At 37.4% G+C, this 20,463-nt stretch overlaps 1 protein-coding gene across 1 annotated transcript in view; it reads right to left on the reverse strand.

Annotated features, from left to right (window-relative positions):
- Positions 1-20,463, reverse strand: part of LOC149781225 (uncharacterized) — a 96,193-nt gene that overhangs the window by 62,257 nt on the left and 13,473 nt on the right. Inside the window, exons 5-6 of the mRNA XM_089935308.1 lie at positions 11,815-13,353; positions 484-707 (exon numbers count right to left, since the gene is read on the reverse strand). Coding sequence (XP_089791434.1) covers positions 484-707; positions 11,815-13,353 — 1,763 coding nt within the window. The remainder of the gene's footprint in view (positions 1-483; positions 708-11,814; positions 13,354-20,463) is intronic.

Consider the following 20,463-nt stretch of genomic DNA (forward strand, 5'->3'; position numbering starts at 1 on the left):
ATATAAGTAAATATACACAATGATCCAAACATTCTCTTTCAAACAAAAACAATTTTTCTGAACGGGGATAAAATCTAGATATTCTATTTTTGTATTTAGCCTATATAAACAATAAGCTCTGACAAAAAAGGTCATTTTAAGTGAGAAAGATAAATTTCTAGACCATTTAGATAAATGTAACACCTTGCGCATGCAGTTTTTCCCTTTACCCTCATCTGTGCATCCAGAGACCCCCACATTTTTATTTATTACCTCCAGTTTTGACACCAAGCTTTGTTTTATACTCAGTCTGATCCCCAGTTCTGACATCAACAGGATTCTTGACTCTCAATCTTGCACCTCTAAGTGATGCAATGCACATGCCTACAAAATCATTTAAATATCACTGAACATATCCCTTAAAAGTCACAACATATTCTGCCTGACAATTTTTGACCCTAATGTCAACAATTGATGTTTAAAAAATAGCACATGTATCCTCACCGATGTCTGACAGGTGCTCTCCTTGTTACAGTAAGCTCTTTCCACTTCAATCATCTGCAGCTTGTCCAGAGTCAGCCATGAATTAAAAATCTGAATCTGCCAGATGTATGGCAGCTTGATGTTGTCATTGTGATGACATTTACAGGTAGCCGTCTTGCACTTGTCGACAAGATAGAGGTCACAGATCGGACTGGACTGAGCAGCATCTGTCTCCAGAATGGCATCTAAATGACATTAAAATCATAAGTACTGTCAAGTACTTTGGAATCTATTTCATTGTCAATGTTTAAAAAATGTTTGTTTTTTGCAAGGAAAAACAAAATTACATTGTGGATACAATGAAACCTGTCCTGAGAGAATATGAGTGGGTCAGCAAACCAAGGTGTAATCAATAATAATAATAATAATAATGATGACTTTATTTAAACAGGGTATCACAGTTAGCTGAAGAGCTACTCTATATTGGGGCCCCCATCAGTGATTACATACTGGAAGTCTACTTCTAGTAGTGTCCAGTAGCCACTGCAAACATTTAATCATGCAGAAAACAAATCCAAACTGAAGTTACACCCGTAACAACAAAATATTAAGCCAATTTTTAATTTATGGGGTTTATTTGAAGGGAAAAAAATTCTCTTCATCATCTGAATTCTTGGTCATTTTACAATTTTAACTTCTAACTGGCACTATGCAGCCAGCATTGTGCTGATAATAGGTTCTTCTGTTGTAAGGGATGCATCTCATCATGCCAGAGAAAGGACAATCAAACATACAGTTTAACCCCAAGCCACTTAAATTTAAAATATGGGTCATAATGACCTACTATTGAATTGAAAGCTACAGTAAATTTTATGATTTTAGACAGGATAGTACATATATAGCAACGCAGGCAAGTGATGTAGTCAGGAGCTCGATGCATAAACTTAAGCTAAAGCAGTAAAATGTGAAATCTAGATCACAGAGACCTTCTTTGTCTATATGTGGTACCCAAGAGATAGTATACAATCATCTACTTTAATGCTTTAAGTATGAACAGTAAAACTACAAACTAGCCTAAGTCAGTTAAACATGAAATATTGGTCACAGTGACCTACGTTTAAAGTGAGGGTGTAATATTCATCTAGATACAGCTTCTTACCAAATTTCATGATTCTAGGTACAACAAAATTGCACTCTCTGACAGAAAATCCAAAAGGTCATAAACCAAATGCAAAAACAGAGTTCAGTAAATTGTGAAAGTCATAGTAATTTTTTGCCATAAAGGGGTGCATATAATCATCTAGTTTGTTGATTCTGGCATGAAGCCGTGCTTGAGACCAAACCAAAGTCAGTGAAGGTTGAAAAATAGTACACATCAATCTAATTTTTCACGAGAGTGTAGTGTTCATAAAGTTGTATTCTTTGGTGAAGTTGCGTGATTTCTGGTATAAGAGTATTTATACAGGGTACCAAAAATTACTTGGTCCTAAGTTATGTGCAAAAGTTAAACCACACAAATGTGAAATGTAGGTAACAGTAGCCTTCTTTTGTTATAATGGTGAGATACATACAATCATCAAGTTTAATAATTCTAACATAAACAAAGATGGAGGCGTTAAATAAAACAACATTGGTCCAAAGTTAGTGAAGCATAAAATGTTTCACAGTGACCTAGTTTTGCAATGAGGGTGCAAAACTCATCAAAATATCCATCCCTCTGATTCAATGGCCCGTATGCAGGTTGTTCAAATCCTGTTCAGTGTGTTTTCTAAGTTGTGTACATATTTTACTGCTTTAATCTGTTATCAGATATACTCACAAGTTGAGTCAATGTGCGCTAAACAACAAAGTTCAAGATCTGCCATAGCATAATGTGCCTGCAGATCAGGGTCTATGTTGTTTGTTCTACTGATTGTTCTTAAATGTACAGACCCAGATCTGCAGCTGACATTATGTGCAGTTTGCAGTTTAACATATCTTATAAGCTAGCATACATGATAATGTCAGTCATATTTTATGGCAGAACAGCATCATTTTTGTCAATCATAAAGGAATTGAGCTGCAAGAATTCTTCTGTCATATCTGATCCCAATTCATAAAGTGGTTTTGGAGAAAAGTTCATTTATAGTTTGTTGGTGTTTTTATTATATAGTTATTTACAGCTATAAGTGAAAACAGATCAGCATCATTTGTTGCAAGGTCTTTATGAAAGAACGCTTAATGTTTATATTGGTCAAAAATCTATTTGCAGATATTGTTTACAGGTTATTTTATTTTAGTAATCATGACAATATTCTCATGGTGAATCAGTGTCATTTAGATATATCTGTGACACAACTGTATTCAGCAAGTTTGGAAAAGTAGTAATTTTAAGTTTTTTCTATTTTTAATTATTGCAGTCATATTTAAAGGCAGATTCAAATCATTTCTACAAATTTTAAAAATCTTTAGGCCAGTATGTTCTGTGCTAAGTTTGGATAAAACTAGTCAAATGGATTTTTATGAGAAGATGAAAACAGCAATTGCTGCGGGACAACATACAAGATTTCAGTTTTAGTAATTACAGCTAAATTTGAATGTGGGTTGGCATCATCAGTATAAAGTTAAAAGGTCTTCACTCCAAGATGCTTACTATTAGCTCTGATCACATTCCATTCACCAGTCTGTAGAAGTCTTTTAGATGTTGTTCTATTCTTAATCACCATGGCTGTATCTGAGCATGGATCAGCATCACAGGTAAAAATATGAAAGGCCTACATGCCAGAAATCTCTCTGCCAAATTTGGACAAAATTGGTACATTGATTTTTTTTAAAAGTTTGAAACCACAATTGATAATAGATGCATGATGCATGATGGCTGAAGAACCATAATATAAAGTCATCTGCCCCTACAGACAAATGATTTAAAAATAAGTCCACCATCAGTGAGGAAAGACCTTAAAAAATAGACCTATTTGTAGTGTAATTAAATGATACTTAAGCAATGTAAAAGATTGCAACTGATTTTTAGTATTTCATAAAATATTAACAGTGTTTACCTAAGTGGCTGTTGTTGTTGTAGGGTTTAAAGTCATTTTTCAGCACATGATAGGCTATACATGGTGGCCAATGTTAATGGTGGAGGAAGAAAACCCCTGAAAGAACCATTGACCCACGAGAAGCTACTGGCAAACTTTCTTGCATACCACCTTGGCTGAATCCAATACTCAAACCCACGCAGACAGAGGTGAGATGACAGTGATTCTTAACAGAAAGCACTTTAAACCACTCGGCCACTCAGGGCACCCCATCTAAGTGGTAATTTATAGCTCTATGTAGTGATAGTGCCATCTGTCAGTTGCTAGTCTTAGACTTTCAATATTCAAAATTGATTTTACAGTTTTCGGCATCTGCTGACCATCAGTTATTGAAGAAATGTATCCTTGGACTTTAATTGTCAGAATCCTGCAAAAAATTTAATGCTTGAAGCACCTTGTTCTAAATACAACTGATCAAGCATAAAAGACAGAATCAGCCATTCTTGTGGTACAATACTATAAGAAATATAGATCTGAATGCTATTTGTGATGACAAATAGGAGTTAAAGTATTTCTGTATCACATATCATTGTTAAAATATCTCTGTATCACATAACAGTGTTAAAGTATATCTGTATCACATATCAATGTAAAAGTATCTTTGTATCACATATCAATGTTAAAGTACCTCAGTATCACATATCATTGTTAAAATATCTCTGTATCACATATCAAGGCTAAAGTGTCTCTGTATCACATATCATTGTTAAAGTACCTCAGTATCACATATCAATGTAAAAGTATCTCTGTTTAACATATCATTGTTAAAGTATTTCTGTATCACATATCAATGTTAAAGTATTTCTGTATTACATACCAATGTTTAAGTACTTTTGTATCAGATATCAATGTTTAAGTACCTTTGTATCACATATCATTGTTAAACTACCTTTGTATCACATATCAATGTTTAAGTACCTTTGTATCAGATATCAATGTTAAACTACCTTTGTATCAGATATCAATGTTAAAGTACCTCTATATCACACATCACTGTTAAAGTACCTTATTATCAGATATAAATGTTAAAGTACCTGTGTGTCACATATTAATGTTAAAATACTGTTGTATCACATAATATTAAAGTACCTTTGTGACACAAATCAATGTTAAAGTACATTTGTTTCACATATCAATAGTTTGATATGATCAATCCAATCCTTGTACATTTTTTCTTTCCCACTTTTACTTATCTTTTAATGTTGATGTTCATGACATTGTTAGATAGAGCAGAATGAAATTTAGCTGACAACACTGTAGAATGAAATTTAGCTGACTACATTGTAGAATACAATTTAGCTGACAACACTGTAGAATACAATTTAGCTGACAACACTGTAGAATGAAATTTAGCTGACTACACTGTAGAATACAATTTAGCTGACAAGACTGTAGAATACAATTTAGCTGACAACACTGTAGAATGAAATTTAGCTGACTACATTGTAGAATACAATTTAGCTGACAACACTGTAGAATACAATTTAGCTGACAACACTGTAGAATGAAATTTAGCTGACTACACTGTAGAATACAATTTAGCTGACAAGACTGTAGAATACAATTTAGCTGACAACACTGTAGAATGAAATTTAGCTGACTACATTGTAGGATACAATTTAGCTGACAACACTGTAGAATACAATTTAGCTGACAACACTGTAGAATGAAATTTAGCTGACAACACTGTAAAATACAATTTAGCTGATGACACTGTAGTGCCTAATGCTGATCTTGTCTTCTTCATTTGAATGTTTGGCATTAGTACCAAGGATTATGATGTTGCATACTCAGGCAGAATTGTCAGAGGTGCAGGTTTCCAATGTGACACAATCATTGCAGCAACATTGACATGTATATTTGATTTAACTGTTTGCAAGTTTTATAATCTTTTATTTTTAATTTCATTATATGTCAAAATAATTTAGTTCTGTTCACTAGGAACTTGATATTTTTTCAGAAAATAGTTTGACCATGATTCTTTAGATGCAAACACCTAATACTGACCTGGTTCCCGACCTTAATTTAGAAATCAGTGAGAAAAGTAAAAAACTTTTTATTTTTATCTTATTCTTCGAGTAAAATGATTGTTTTTTGTCAAGGTCATACTAGGACTAAGTGCTTTTAGATGTAAATACTTCTTGAAGATTTTGGAAGGCTGACCCTTATTAAGGAGTCTGTTTTGCATTTCAAGTTGCTGTATAATCCTTGGGCAGTCTGGGCTTTTTCTTTACACTGGAAAGTGTGTTGTTTCAGTTGGAGTTACAATTTAATTTTTATTCAAATTATTTTGGATTCAAAAGGATTAATTCTTTATCCTGGAAATATTTGAGTGCTTATACAGAATTCTTGGACAAAGACATTTATTTAAATTTTATTCGGAATTCAAACACCAGAACATATTTTCTGTGCTTCACAAAGGACTGTACACATCAGCTCTATACTGACAACACTATACATCATTGCTTTAAGCTTTGGATTCTTCATTGGGACTCAACTTGAATTCATTAGAACATTTCATTATTAGGACTTCTAAATTTAATTCATGGATTTTCTTGGATTATTTTTGGATTTGATTCTTAAAACCATAAGTTCTTAATTTTTCATTTTTACAGAGTTTTTTGAGGGCAATAGATTATTTGTTAAATTTGTCAAAGCTTGTTTTCAATCTTTCTTTTGTTACTGTTTATTCGAACCTAAACATGTGTACAAGAAGCAAATTCAGTAACAATAACATGTACAACCAAAACAGAAGGATTACAATAATGTGTGCAACCAAGACAGATGGATTACAATAATATGTATGACCAAGACAGCAGGATTACAATAATGTGTACATCCTAGACAGAAGGATTTTACAATAATGTGTTAAAACCAAGAGAAAAGGATTACAATAATGTGTACAGCCAAGACAGAAGGATTACAAACAATGTTTACAACCAAGACAGAAGGATTACAATAATGTATACAGCCAAGACAGAAGGATTACAATAATGTGTACAACCAAGAAAGAAGGATTACAATAACATGCACAGAAGGATTACAATAATGTGTACAATCAAGACAGAAGGATTACAATAATGTGTACAATCAAGACAGAAGGATTACAATAATGTAGGATTACAATAATGTGTACAATCAAGACAGAAGGATTACAATAATGTATACAGCCAAGAGTGGTCTAAGGTTGACATTGCCCGGGGTGGGAGTGGGAGACAAGCGCCCCAATCCTCCAAAATGCCCCATACGGCCTGCGTCTCTTACTGCCTCTGTCAACTAAAATCCAGCTCCTGGCCTTCACGAGTGGCTTAGATTTGAAGCCCGGCAGACCATGTTTTCTACTAACAGGAGAAGGGGTGAAGGCGGCCCACTGGCGCCTTAAAACCAGTTGCTTCGGGTAGATGGGACTTGTAAACCTTGGATGGTAGCTCATCTAGGAGAAGGAAAACTCCGATTCCAAACCTCTGCTGCCTTGTGGCTATACCCACTCATGGGAAAGGCTAAGGGAGTAAACCCCGACAGAAAATCCGGAGATGGAGTCCCTAAGGCGGTATGACATTGACTTCAACTTCATTCCGGCAACTCCTGCGACGCCGTTGGTGCCAAGCTGTATCGGCATTCGTCGTTCCCTTGGGCACACCAGCTGCGTGGAGAGGGGGGATCTGCTGCATGGGCAACAGCTGATTCTCCATACCACCCTGCCCAGGCTTCATAGCTCCACTGGAGAGGACACTCCAGCGTCGTCGTACGGCGTCGGCACAACACGAGAAGTAGCAGTTTACCGGTTCTAAGTCAAAGCTCGATTGGCGTAGAGCTTGGCGCCTGGGGTTACTTCTGACAGTGGGAGAGATCATCAGGTCTCACTGGACAGCTACCGCCCGCCTCAAGCTGGGCAGCCCCCAGTCAGTAAGGTGCTGCCCGCCATGGCCTGCCTGCTTCACTGGGTGCGTGGAGCTTAGAGAACCATCTCGACAAGTGGGCCACAAAACTCTGCACCAGGAAAGACTAAAAGAAGAAATAAAAAGACTCCAACTCTTCATTTTGCAACCTGGAACATCAGGACCATGTGTCCTGGATTGACCACTGACCTACAGCAGATCGACGATGCACGGAAGACTGCCGTCATTGACAGAGAACTCTCCCGACTGAACATCGACATTGCCTGCCTCCAGGAGACCCGACTGGCTGACAGCAGCACCATCAGGGAAGCCAATTACACATTCTTTTGGCAGGGGAAGCCCTTGGACGAACCTAGGCAGCATGGTGTAGGCTTTGCCGTCAAGAACACGCTAATCGCCTTCATTGAACCTCCATCATCAGGTACTGAGAGAATCCTTGCCCTCCGGCTGTCAACATCCTTAGGCCCGGTCAACATCTTCAGTGTGTACGCTCCAACCCTCTACTCCACCTACGAGGAGAAAGACAAGTTTTATGAGGCTCTGGATCAGGCAATATCCAGTATCCCCAACAATGAAAGCCTTTACTTACTAGGAGACTTCAATGCTAGAGTGGGAGCTGACCATGAGGCCTGGTCCACCTGTCTCGGCTTTTACGGAAGGGGCAAGATCAATGAGAATGGTCAGCGACTGCTGGAGATGTGCTGCTCCCACAGCCTATGTGTGACAAACACTTTCTTCAAATGCAAGGAGATCCACCAGGTGTCGTGGAGACACCCACGTTCACGCCACTGGCACCAGCTAGACCTCGTCATCACCAGGCGTGCAGAACTGGCCAGTGTCCTCCTTACCCGCAGCTACCACAGTGCCGATTGTGACACGGACCATTCCCTCGTGGCCAGCAAGGTGCGAATATTACCCAAGAAGCTGCACCACGCCAAGAAGAAGGGTCACCCACGTATCAACACCTGCTGTGCAAGCAACCCAGAGAAAACACAGCAGTTCATCAGCAAACTGATGGAAGCCCTCACCAAAGTGACACCTGATGACACCATTGATTCCAAGTGGTCCCATATCCGTGACTCTGTGTACAATTCAGCCATCACAGCTTACGGGAAGAGGGAGCGAAAGAATGTAGACTGGTATGAGGCAAACTGGGAGGAGATGGAGCCCGTGACTGAGGCAAAGAGGAAAGCCCTGCTGGCATACAAGGCTGCACCTAGCCCCAGAACACTACAAGCCCTCAGGATTGCAAGGAATAACGCCCAGAAGACCGCCCGCCGCTGTGCCAACACCTACTGGCTGAACCTTTGCAACAGTATACAGACAGCTGCTGACACCGGGGATACAAGAGGAATGTATGAGGGTATCAAACAAGCGACAGGCCCTCCCAGCTACAAGACCGCCCCCCTCAAGTCCAAGACGGGCGAAGTCATCACAGACCAGGGGAAACAACTGCAGCGATGGGTTGAGCACTATCTCGAGCTATATGCAACCCAAAACAATGTCACTGGAACTGCCCTGGATGCCATTCCAGACCTGCCTGTCATGGAGGAGCTAGACACACAGCCCACCCTGGAAGAGCTCGGAAAAGCCATCGATTGCCTTGCCTGTGGGAAGGCTCCCGGAAGCGACGGCATTCCGCCTGAAGTCGTCAAGAGCGGAAAACCAGCACTGCTCGAGCCCCTACACACACTCCTCTGCCTTTGCTGGGAACAGGGATACATCCCACAGGACATGCTTGATGCCAACATCATCACTTTGTACAAAAACAAAGGAGACCGTAGCGACTGCAACAACTATCGGGGCATCTCCCTCCTCAGCATCGTCGGAAAGGCCTTCGCCCGTGTTGCCTTGGCACTCTTGCAGATCCTAGCCTCCCGCGTCTACCCAGAATCCCAGTGTGGATTTCGAGCCGGCAGGTCAACTGTAGACATGATCTTCTCACTACGTCAGCTGCAGGAGAAGTGTCGCGAGCAGCGGATGCCCCTCTACGTTGCCTTCATAGACCTGACGAAGGCGTTTGACATGGTTAGTCGGAGTGGACTCTTCAGACTTCTGCAGAAGATTGGCTGCCCCCCACGTCTGCTTGCTGTCATTATGTCGTTCCACGAGAACATGCACAGCACAGTGTGCTTCAATGGTGCAACACCTGAAGCATTCCCAGTCGTTAGCAGAGTCAAACAAGGCTGTGTCCTTGCACCGACGCTCTTTGCCATCTTCTTCTCCATGCTTCTCCAGTACGCATTCAAGGACTGCAGCGAGGGAGTGTACATCCATACCAGGGCTGACGGCAAGCTGTTCAACATCGCCCGTCTCCGTGCTAAGACTAAAGTCACAGAGGTACTCATCCGTGAATTGCTCTTTGCCGACGATGCAGCCTTGATATCACACACGGAAGATGGACTTCAGCAGCTGGTATGCTGCCTCTCCCATGCATGTAAGGAATTTGGACTGATCATCAGTTTGAAGAAAACAAATGTCATTGCACAGGACACAGACTCCCCTCTCTCTGTCTCCATCGATGGGTACAATTTGGAAGTTGTCGAGAACTTCACATACCTCGGGTCTAACATCTCCAGCTCACTCTCCATTGATTCTGAGGTGGGCGGCAGGATTGCCAAGGCAGCAGCAGTGATGGCCAGACTTAACCAGAGGGTCTGGAACAACCCCAACCTCACAGAGAAGACCAAACTGCGTGTCTACCAAGCGTGCGTGCTCAGCTCACTTCTCTACAGCAGCGAAACATGGACCACCTATGCAAGACACGAGAGGAAACTCAACAGCTTCCACCTGAGATGTCTGCGGCGCATTCTGCACATCCAGTGGCAGGACAAAGTACCCAACACAGAGGTTCTAGAACGCGCCAACATGAACAGCATGTTCTCCATACTCAGCGAGAGGCGCCTTCGCTGGCTCGGCCATGTCAAGAGAATGGAGCCAGGTCGCATTCCCAAGGACCTGTTATATGTGGAGTTAGCAGAAGGTGCACGACCAACTGGACGACCACATCTGCGCTACAAAGATGTTTGCAAGAAGGATATGAAGACAGCAAACATCAATGTCAATGACTGGGAGAGCTGTGCAAACAACCGTTGCAGCTGGCGTCTAGCTGTCAGGCAGGGAGTTCAAAACGCAGAGGAAAAGAGAAGAATAAAGCAAGCTGAAAAGAGAGCTAAAAAGAAGGATAAGCAAAAGCGTACTTTGGAGCTATGCCATCGTCTCTCGTAGACGGACGGATGCCAAGATACAGCCAAGACAGAAGGATTACAATAATGTTCACAATCAAGACAGAAGGATTACAATAATATGCACAAGACAGAAGAATTACAATAATGTGTACAATCAAGAAATAAAGGATTACAATAACATGAACAATCAAGACAGAATGATTACAAGAAAACAGAAGGATTACAACAATGTGTACAGCCAAGACAGAAGGATTACAGTAATGTGTACAGCTAAGACAGAAGGATTACAATAACATGTATGACCAAGACAGAAGGATTACAATAATAATAATAATGAGGACTTTGTATAGCGCCTAAACTTTAGAAGCTCTAAGTGCTTTACAACATTAGACAACACCTATAAGATAAAAAACATAGTGATATGATTACAAAAACAAACACCATGAAATTAGAAAACAGAAAAAAACATGCTGAGAATATTTAAGGTAGGAAACATTATTAGGTCATTAACTTTGTTCTTGCAGTCGAAATAAGTGAATTTTGAGAGCCCTCTTGAATGTGATCACTGTGATCATTCCACGTTGCTGGGCCCTGGTATGCAAAAGAACACTGTCCATATGACTTTGCTTTCATACTTGGAATAAGGAGTAAACGATTGTCAGAAGAAGAGCGTAAGTATCTTGCTGCTGTGTACACATGTACAACAAAGACAGAAGGACACAATAATGTGTACAACCAAATGCTATTTTTTAGCAAGAGAATTTCCAAAAGGTTAAGCTTTCTCCATGACATTAGTAATCAAATATAAATACGAAAGCATTATGAGTTTTTGCATCTATATTTTATGTCACTAATGGCCCACAGGACGTAACCAAAGATTTTGGTCCAGGCTTTCACAGATGCATGTTAAATTATGCAAAATCCAATATCTTGTGCCAACTTCGCACATCATACCAATGACTCTATTCTGTTGAAAACTTTATGATTTTAATGATCTGGGAATCCAGAAACATTTTTATATTTTTATAGAGATTATGTTCCAATCAAGAAGTCTATGAGTACGTAAAGCAAAAAGCGGTCTTCAGCTAAATGAAATTCAGTTATTCATACATCAGACTTAAAGGTCATTGCTTTATGTAATTCTTTTAGAAATATATCTTAATAATAACCACTATAAAATAAACATACTTGCAGAAGTTTCATCTTCTTTATTGTTTAATTTATTTCTTGGCCTGGGTCCCTTTGCTTTTATGCCTCCATCATTTTTGTCTGGATTGACAGACTTTGGTTCCAGTGGGCCAGTTCTTGCAGTAGACTTCTCTTCCCTTTGTATCCTATCTTTTTGCAAGTCTCTCTGTTTGGATGAAGGTTTTACTTCTTCCTTTGTGCTAGTCATCTGTTCTTCATGATCAATGTCATAACCATGGCTTTCATTGGAGGGAACAGCAAAAGATCCTCCATGTAATTTCCTAGCATCAATCGATTTACTTCTACCATGAGATTTGTTTTTCTGCTCATTGTGAAGGTTTCTGGTGCTGTCTGCTCTTCTGTTCAATTTATTCTGGGACATGCTTCTCTTGTCAGGTATTGATTCTTTGGAGTCATGATCTGTGTTTCCTTTACTGGTGACGGCAGACAAGAAAATCACCTTCTTTAATAAAGGCTCATTCCAATGTGCTATCTGGTAGGCTTTTATAACACTTTTATTCTGTTCTGTTTCAAAGGTGTGGCTCAGTTTGCAATCGGATCCATTTTCACATCTACCAAACAGATTGTTTATACAAATGTGTAGATAAGCACAAGCTGGGAGACGGCAGATGCGAGTTGGAGTGTGTTTGCCACAAACATGGGGAAACCGCTGATTGTAGATCACACGTATCTCTTCATTACTGAAGATATCCAGTCCCAGCTTTGATATCATACCAGCATTTGCTCTGTCATAAAAGTTGTGTGAAAATGGACATTTCTGTCCTTGTTTGCAACAACCACCGATAAAATCCTTGCAAATATGTGCATGGGGACAATCAGACTGGTCACACCTTTCTTGCTTGCCTAGACGATTATAATCCAAGCAAAATGTTGCTTCTCTGTAAAAGGGAACAATAAACTGATAATTCTTCTCTTTGTTTTCAAACATAATAAATCGTCTTTGATGACTACGAAACCAGCCTGGAATATCAAATTCTACTGGGAACAGCTTCTTTGCAGCTATATTCTTCACAGATATAGGACCTCCCACCTCTTTTATCAAATACTCAAAGACTTCATTTTCTTCTGGAGGTTCAGTGGGTTCTCTGTCTGTCTGAATACCTGGGTCTTCCATGCTTTTCTTTTGAGGAGTTTTGTCTTTCCTCAATGAATCTGTAGACGTCTTGAATTCGTGGCTTCTTGGTTTGGTTTTATCTGCAATGTCTGTATCTGTATCTTCTGAATCAGAATAGTCTTCTTCACTCTCATCATTTTCTTCATTTCCACATTCAGAGCCAACCTCACTATTCTTTTCATCTGTGTTGTTTCTTTTTCTTCCACCTTGGCCTCGCCCTCTCCCACGGCCTCTACCTCGCCCTCTGCGATCATTTCTTTGGCCACCTCTTTGTCCAGACCCTTTCCTCATCCCCATTTCTCTCTGCTGGTTTTGATTACTTGGTACATTTGATAGATGGTCTGGTGGCATCCTTAGTAGGGAATTCTGTCCATACTGCTGGGGAGAAAATCCTGTTTGTCCAGCTGTAAAAAAGAAAAAAGATCCATCAGTCAGGTAGTGAATAAATTGGACGAATTGGTATAATGTACAAGAGTTCTGTGGATTACCAATTCTCGCCATCACCTAGATGTAACTGTCTAATCCCCATGACATTCAGACACATAACTGCATGCACATTTATAATGTTAATGATAACAACTTGGACCAGTCTACACCTAATGTCACCTTATCTAACAGTGACATTTAACAATTTTCAGATTGTAAAAGACTGTGTTCCTGATTAAATGAGCTATTTTCAATATTTTGGTCTTTGGTAACATATAATCAATATTTATGCTACACAAGTTGATACCTTTTATGTTTGATTGTACTACTTCTATTCCTATACTAATGTTACTCTAAGCTGTAATTATAAAATATTGTCTCTAACATTTCACATACTAATATCAACTAAATTCTCTGGTACTGGAATCTTATAAGGAAAATACATTATTATTTTCATCTGATAGTTAGGTAAATTCAACAAGAGTCCCTTGAAGAGACTAATGCTCTTCTTTTTGAAAAGAATTTGTAGTAAATAATGAGATCATTCCATCTTTTCTTGTAACTGTCGAGTGTTGAAACCATCTCAGATATTCTTGAGAAACTTACAAATTCCAAACAGCTACAACTAGACAGCACTTGTTGAACATGAATAGTCCACCACAGCGCATGCAATAATCCCAATGCAAAATATAACAAAGGTGTAAAGAAAAGTTGGACAACATTAACACTACAAAATATGCTATTCCACTGTTTTGGTGGGGCATGCAAATATTTCATAATAACATATTTAAAATATAAGAAGCTGGTATTACTCTATGAAGATCTGTTTTAAGTCCAAATGTAAGGGCAGTTAGTGATGAAACATGGGTTACTATGATGCTTTCTGACATTTGCAGCTGTTCTTTGTTCACTCAACTTCTATAATTTTTGTAACAATTGGGTTGTGGAACAATAAACCAGCAGCAGTTGTGAAAATTTGAAATGTGTTTATTTTGTATTGCTTTCTGTAAAATAATTTCAAATTCTGTTGAGCAGTGAGATTTTGTTTCATTCAGTTTTAGCAGTGTGGGCAAATACAATAGAAAATCAGTATCCTTTGTACAAATTTGAAAGATCTTCTTGTCAAATGCAGTTAAATTCCAACATTTTCTGAGTTTCCATGTTTTCTTTGCTTTTTTTTAGTCAAAACGTTGCCATATCTGATAGTGAAATATTTTATGTATATCTATTTTTAGTAACAGTTGCCATATCTGATAGTGAACTATTTGATGAATATCTATTTTTAGTAACAGTTGCCATGTCTGATATTGAAATATTTGATGTATATCTTGTTTTAGTAATTGTTGCCATACCTGATAGTAGATCAGCATCATCTATACAAATCTAATAGACCTTCCTGTCCAGATGCTTTCTGCTAATGTTTGATCAAATTCTATTAGTAGTTTCTGGGTCGTTTTAAGTATTTTGGATATACATTTATTAGTGGAGACCATATTCAATGGCATATCTCCATCATTCATATAAATTTAAAAGGATTTTATGTCTGAATATTTGCCAAATGCTGTGAAGCAGTTTTCAAGAAGTGGTTTCAAGAATTTGTATAATTTTGTAATGGTGGTCTTCTGTTAAATTTATTTAAATTCTGTTGTGCAGTTTTTAAGAAAAGGTTTTGCTCTGTTTATTAATGGTGGCCATATTTACTGAATGATTTCAACAGTTGTACAAAATTTAAAGGCATTTATGTCAAAATCATTTCTGATAAATTTGGTCAAATTCTGTTGAGCAGTTGTTAAAATGAAGCAATTTAAATGGCTCTTTTTATCAGATTTTTTTTAATGGCGGCTATATTTGACAATGAACCTGCATCATTTATTCAAAACCGAAAAGACTTCATGCCTGAAAGCTTTCTGTCAAATTTGGCCTCATTCCATTTTGTTGTTCTTGAAAAGATTAAGTTTTCTTTTAATTAAAAAAATCTGTTTTTACTTTGTATATGGCAATTTTGTATTAAATAGCAGATTGCCATTACATGTATACACCTTAAAGGTTTTCATGACTGGATCATTGTAGCCGTTATATCATCCATGTCTTAAATATGACGTTCTGCTTTGTATGTTTTCCAGTATTTGTAATAACAAAAATCCTCCTGGACTGGAAAGTGAGGAGCCATTATTTATATTACTGTCTCTACTTTGTTTTTCTGTGAGAAGCAAAACATTTATTTCAGTTACATCTTAAATGCCTGACAAAATGCTCCATACTTCCTAGCTAATCCACATGGAAATCTCAGTGACCTTTCCTGACAAAATGATCTATAATTCCTAGATAATCCACATGTAACGCTCAGTTAGTGACCTATCCTGACAAAATGATCTATAACTCCTGGATAATCCACATGTTAAGCACAATTAGAGTGACCTCCAAATTAGGAAACTCAAGCTTATGTTCAAATCCAAAACTCTGATATGATTTTAAGGGTGCATCCACATCATGGAGGAACATAAATTAACATTAAACACCTTGGTTTATTTCAATTAAAGATACAGACAAGCTTTATTTCAATTAATAATATAGACTGTCAGAGCCTTATTTCAATTAAGAATATAAAATGTCAAAGCTTAATAGACTGTCAAAGCTTCAGTTCAATTAAGGATATAGACTGTTAAATCTTTATTTTAATTAGGGATATACACAAGCTATCTTTCAATGAGGATATAGACTGTCAAACCTTTATTTTAATGGAGGATATAGAAGTTTTCTGGATTTTATGATTGAGTTTCTTGCTAAATATATTTTAATGACATGGCGCTTGATCTGATCTTCACAAACAAAACTTAATCTATACTTCAACAAGTGAATCACTGGCTGAAAGTTATGTCTGATTTTTTATTAACCATGGGGACTCTGGTCTAAAACCTGTCTCGATTTACCCACCAACTCAAGTGATAGAGAAAATCAAAACATTAGAAAAATCTGAAATGCACATATATTCCTGTGCAGTTTTCAGTTTGCCACAATGAGAAATTGGAGCAGACCAGATCTGTAGCAGAATTTAAATTCATCAGAAAACTTAAGATAGTTAAGGTGATCCAACTGTGGGGTACTGGCTCTAAACACCTGCAACAGGACCAGGACTGTGTCAACTCAGTCTAGCTGTACATTGACTAATCCCCTGTTTGTGAGGAAATTCATTCCCACATGTATGAAATCTTGAGATGGAATAAACTCTAATTTCTCGAAAATGGATAACAGGCCCAGTCAAATCACTACTGATCAACAGTGGGACAGATCACATCCAAGGGACTCGTAGAGGCTATTGTGGATCAAACAGTTGTCAAAACACTCAAGGTGGAGAAGTTAGACTAAACAGCAGAGCACAAAACTGGAAAACCTTCCCGCCCAAGGAAATCGATCTCAAGATACTAATTCATGTAAGGAGAAAAAAGGGAGGTGAAGGTTACATATCATGTAGATCAGATGATAGGCCCCTATGGCATTCCAAACTGATGCTGTGGTATCCATTTTGGACTGTTCCTGCAGAAGACTGTTGAAGGTGGAAAGAACAATAATTATTCAAAACATTATTACCGTCCAACTGTTTATGAACATCAATAAAATTCAAGAGTAAAAGACCTAAGACTTGTGCTCTGTACAACACCCTTCTGCAGAAGGCAGTGCATGTCTCCCTTTAATCGCACTGGATGAGACTCGTGGACTTGCAAGGGGACCGTTGCAAGAGAAGATTCTTCCCAGAACTGAAGCTGGTGTCCTCTTGTCATGATAGAGAGGACCCACCAATTTTTCCATTATGCTCAATGGGAAGAGGATTAGTTGGGCCTCTAAGGGAATTTATGGAAACGGGATGCAACACAGGAGAGGGAGCTAGTCCTTAGATCAGCCACACACCCCCTGTAAAAAGGTGGAGGAGTCTGCATTTATTTCCTTATCCAATTACCAGATTTCTTCTTCTGCATCTGAGTTGATAAGTAGAATGAGGTAAGGGACCAAAAATAGAAGAAGGCACCACATCAGCCTGTTTTGCCTCGGACTCCTGAAAGTCCATGAGGGGTACACCATATACAAGGCACTTGCACATGGCTGTGTACTTCATATAGCACATTACTGTTAAAGATTGGCAATCATCAGTTGTGCTCAGAAGATCATCCACAAGTTAGAATAAGCATTGGCTGATGTGAAGTGTCACAGGGAAGGGACCACATGAAACAACATGCAAAGTATTTTTGTGGCTATTATCCCGTACGAAATTTTCCATATGGACTGGATAATGGAATCCAAACATACTTTTACAGAAATATCCATATGGACTAAAGCTGAACCACTCATATGGATTTCAGTGTATCCATATGGAAATGTTATGGATTCCTTTACGTACTTCTTATGGAAAATCCCATGGAATAAGCAAATTAGTCCATGGGATCTGTAGATTGTCCATATGGAACAAAATTAAAATTCCATATGGAATTTGGCAATAATTTATATCGAATATGTGAATAATCCATATAGAATTGGATAATAGTCCATATGGAAATTGTGAACAGTCCATATGAAAATTGGAAATATACCATATGGAATTTGCAAATATACCATTTGGAATTTGGAAATATACCATATGGAATTTATTTATAGTCCATCCCATACAAAATTTTCCAGGCGAACTTAAGGTGGATTTCAGGTGGGATTTTTAAGTGCTTTCTGCTTAAACCATAACAAATATGCTTCAGATTTCTATTGAACTGCCTAATGATTCTTATACATTATTGGGAATCAATGATAAATATTCACAATAATTTTTAAAATAGATCATACAGTATGTGTTTCCCTTTACCCTCATTTGTACTTCAGAGACCCCCAAATTTTTAATCCGATCCCCAGTTTTAATACCAAAGTTGTTTTTGTTTACTGACAGTCTGACCCCCAGTTTTGACACCAAGGAGAGTTATGACTCTCAGTCTTGCACTCCTAGGGGATATACTGATCATAAATTTTATTTTGACAGATATTATCAAATAAATTTAGGTTTTTTCTTGTCCTCATTTTCTTTCTTGCATACAAAACCTAATCCATGATGGCATCACTTAAGTCTTTTTCATTTCAATGAATGTTTGGTGAGATTTCACAAATATTTCGACCAAAACTTCCATTGAAAGTGTGGTGAGATCTCACCAAAATTTCATTGAAGTTTTGTGAGAGTTTACTAAAACTTTTGTGAAATTTCACTCAAATTTTGATCATTATATAGTAATTTACTTAAGTTTAAGTAGTTTTTCAGCATTTCAAAAGGTTTCAAATAAATAATGGATATAAATTAAACATGACTTTATTAACCAAGGTGATATTTCAGTGTACATGAAAAAAATTATACACATGTTGTAATTGTATGACATCCAAAGGCAAGAGATATGGGAGTTAATAACAATAACAACAACAATAATAATAAAGACTTTATTTGGAGAAAGTAACTCAATTAGTTACAGAACTAATCTACCTTGACGCCTTCTATTTGTTATGTACAATATATACAGTATATACAACATGATGTGGAGAATCTGGCTTGACACTAAATAATTAAGTGATTTTAAAAATCAAAGTATCAAGCCTGGAACATATGCACAGGCATCTGTGAACACATAAACATATAATAAAATATAAAATATTAACCTGCATTGAAAAATTCAACTCTGAAAATAATGCAGAATTACAGAAAAGCATACCTTTGAGGCATTGATTATGAAAAGAAGAGATGCTAGAAGCCTGCCTTATGTCACTTGTACTGCAGACTTAGTCCTTGCTCCATAAGCAGCCATGACAAACATTTATCATGATATAATTACTCTTATTTTACACTGAATTCTAACACACCTAAAATATTTCGATATATACACAATAATACCACTCACGATATTAAAGGATGATTCTACTTGTGGGCCAAGAAAACTATGTAAAGATATGACTTGATATCTTTGATAGACATGGGTATCTGCATGCACAATTCCCACCAGTATCTATATGTTGTCCCTCCTTAAATTCTGGAATCAGTTTGGCGTTATATAACTTTGAATCGTCCTAGTTCAATTCCTTGTCATATTTAGCAAATTAGCCGCTAATGTAAAGCTCTTTATGGCACAAAAAGCAAAATGCTAGTCCTGGCGTTCAGTTTTCATAAAGATTGACCAATTACGTTCCCAATGAATTTGCATTCAAGCTATTCTCATTGCCACACATTTTTCAAATGGTTATTCAAACTTGTATCCCGCTCAAATATTCAAATTGCCATGTTTAACAAGCATGCTAAATCCCATCAGTTTCCATCACGCGACGATTCATTGGGCATGTACAAAATTTTGACCAATCAGAAAGCTCTTTACAATGATTATCTGTTAAATAATAAACAGAACATATACTTATTAGAAAGCTCGTTGCGGAATGGGACTGGATAGAGCATTATTTATTTAAAAAAAGTTTTGGAGACGATATTAAAAAAAGGGTCTATATCGAGGAAAATCTGATTCAAATCAAGAGAAAAGAGAAATTCTGTTTTAAAATGGAAAACAAGAAGACTTGTTTGAGGACAATGAAATCCAACTGAAGTTAAACAAAAAAACAACAAGAACAACAACCAAAATTTTAAAATGAAATATAACAAGGAAAAATGTGGAAAGAAGTTATTGTGCTCAAAATGAACAACAAAATTACAGCTGTCAGAAACAGGAAAATTAAATGTTGCTGAAAATCACATTAAAAATAAAAATCAAATTCAAATCATACAAGAAACAAAAAATAAATTTCATTATATCTTATTGATATTATTTTATTAAAATGTCAGTGATATTATAATCACAAAATATCACAATATTTTTAGCATTTTTGACAAACTCTCAGTGAAATCTCAATCACAAATTTTCACTGATATTTTCAGAAATGGTGGCAGAGTCAGTGAAATTTCAATCACAAAATTTCACTGATATTTTCAGAAATTTTGGTAAAATCTCCTAAAATACCATAATTTTTGTGAAACAAGAACATTTGAGTAAATTACAAAAATTTTCACTGTGATTCTGCTGAAATTT

The sequence above is a fragment of the Sinohyriopsis cumingii genome, chromosome 15 (genome assembly GCF_028554795.1).
Source record: "Sinohyriopsis cumingii isolate HCF-2022 chromosome 15, ASM2855479v2, whole genome shotgun sequence".
In the NCBI taxonomy this organism is placed as follows: domain Eukaryota; kingdom Metazoa; phylum Mollusca; class Bivalvia; order Unionida; family Unionidae; genus Sinohyriopsis; species Sinohyriopsis cumingii.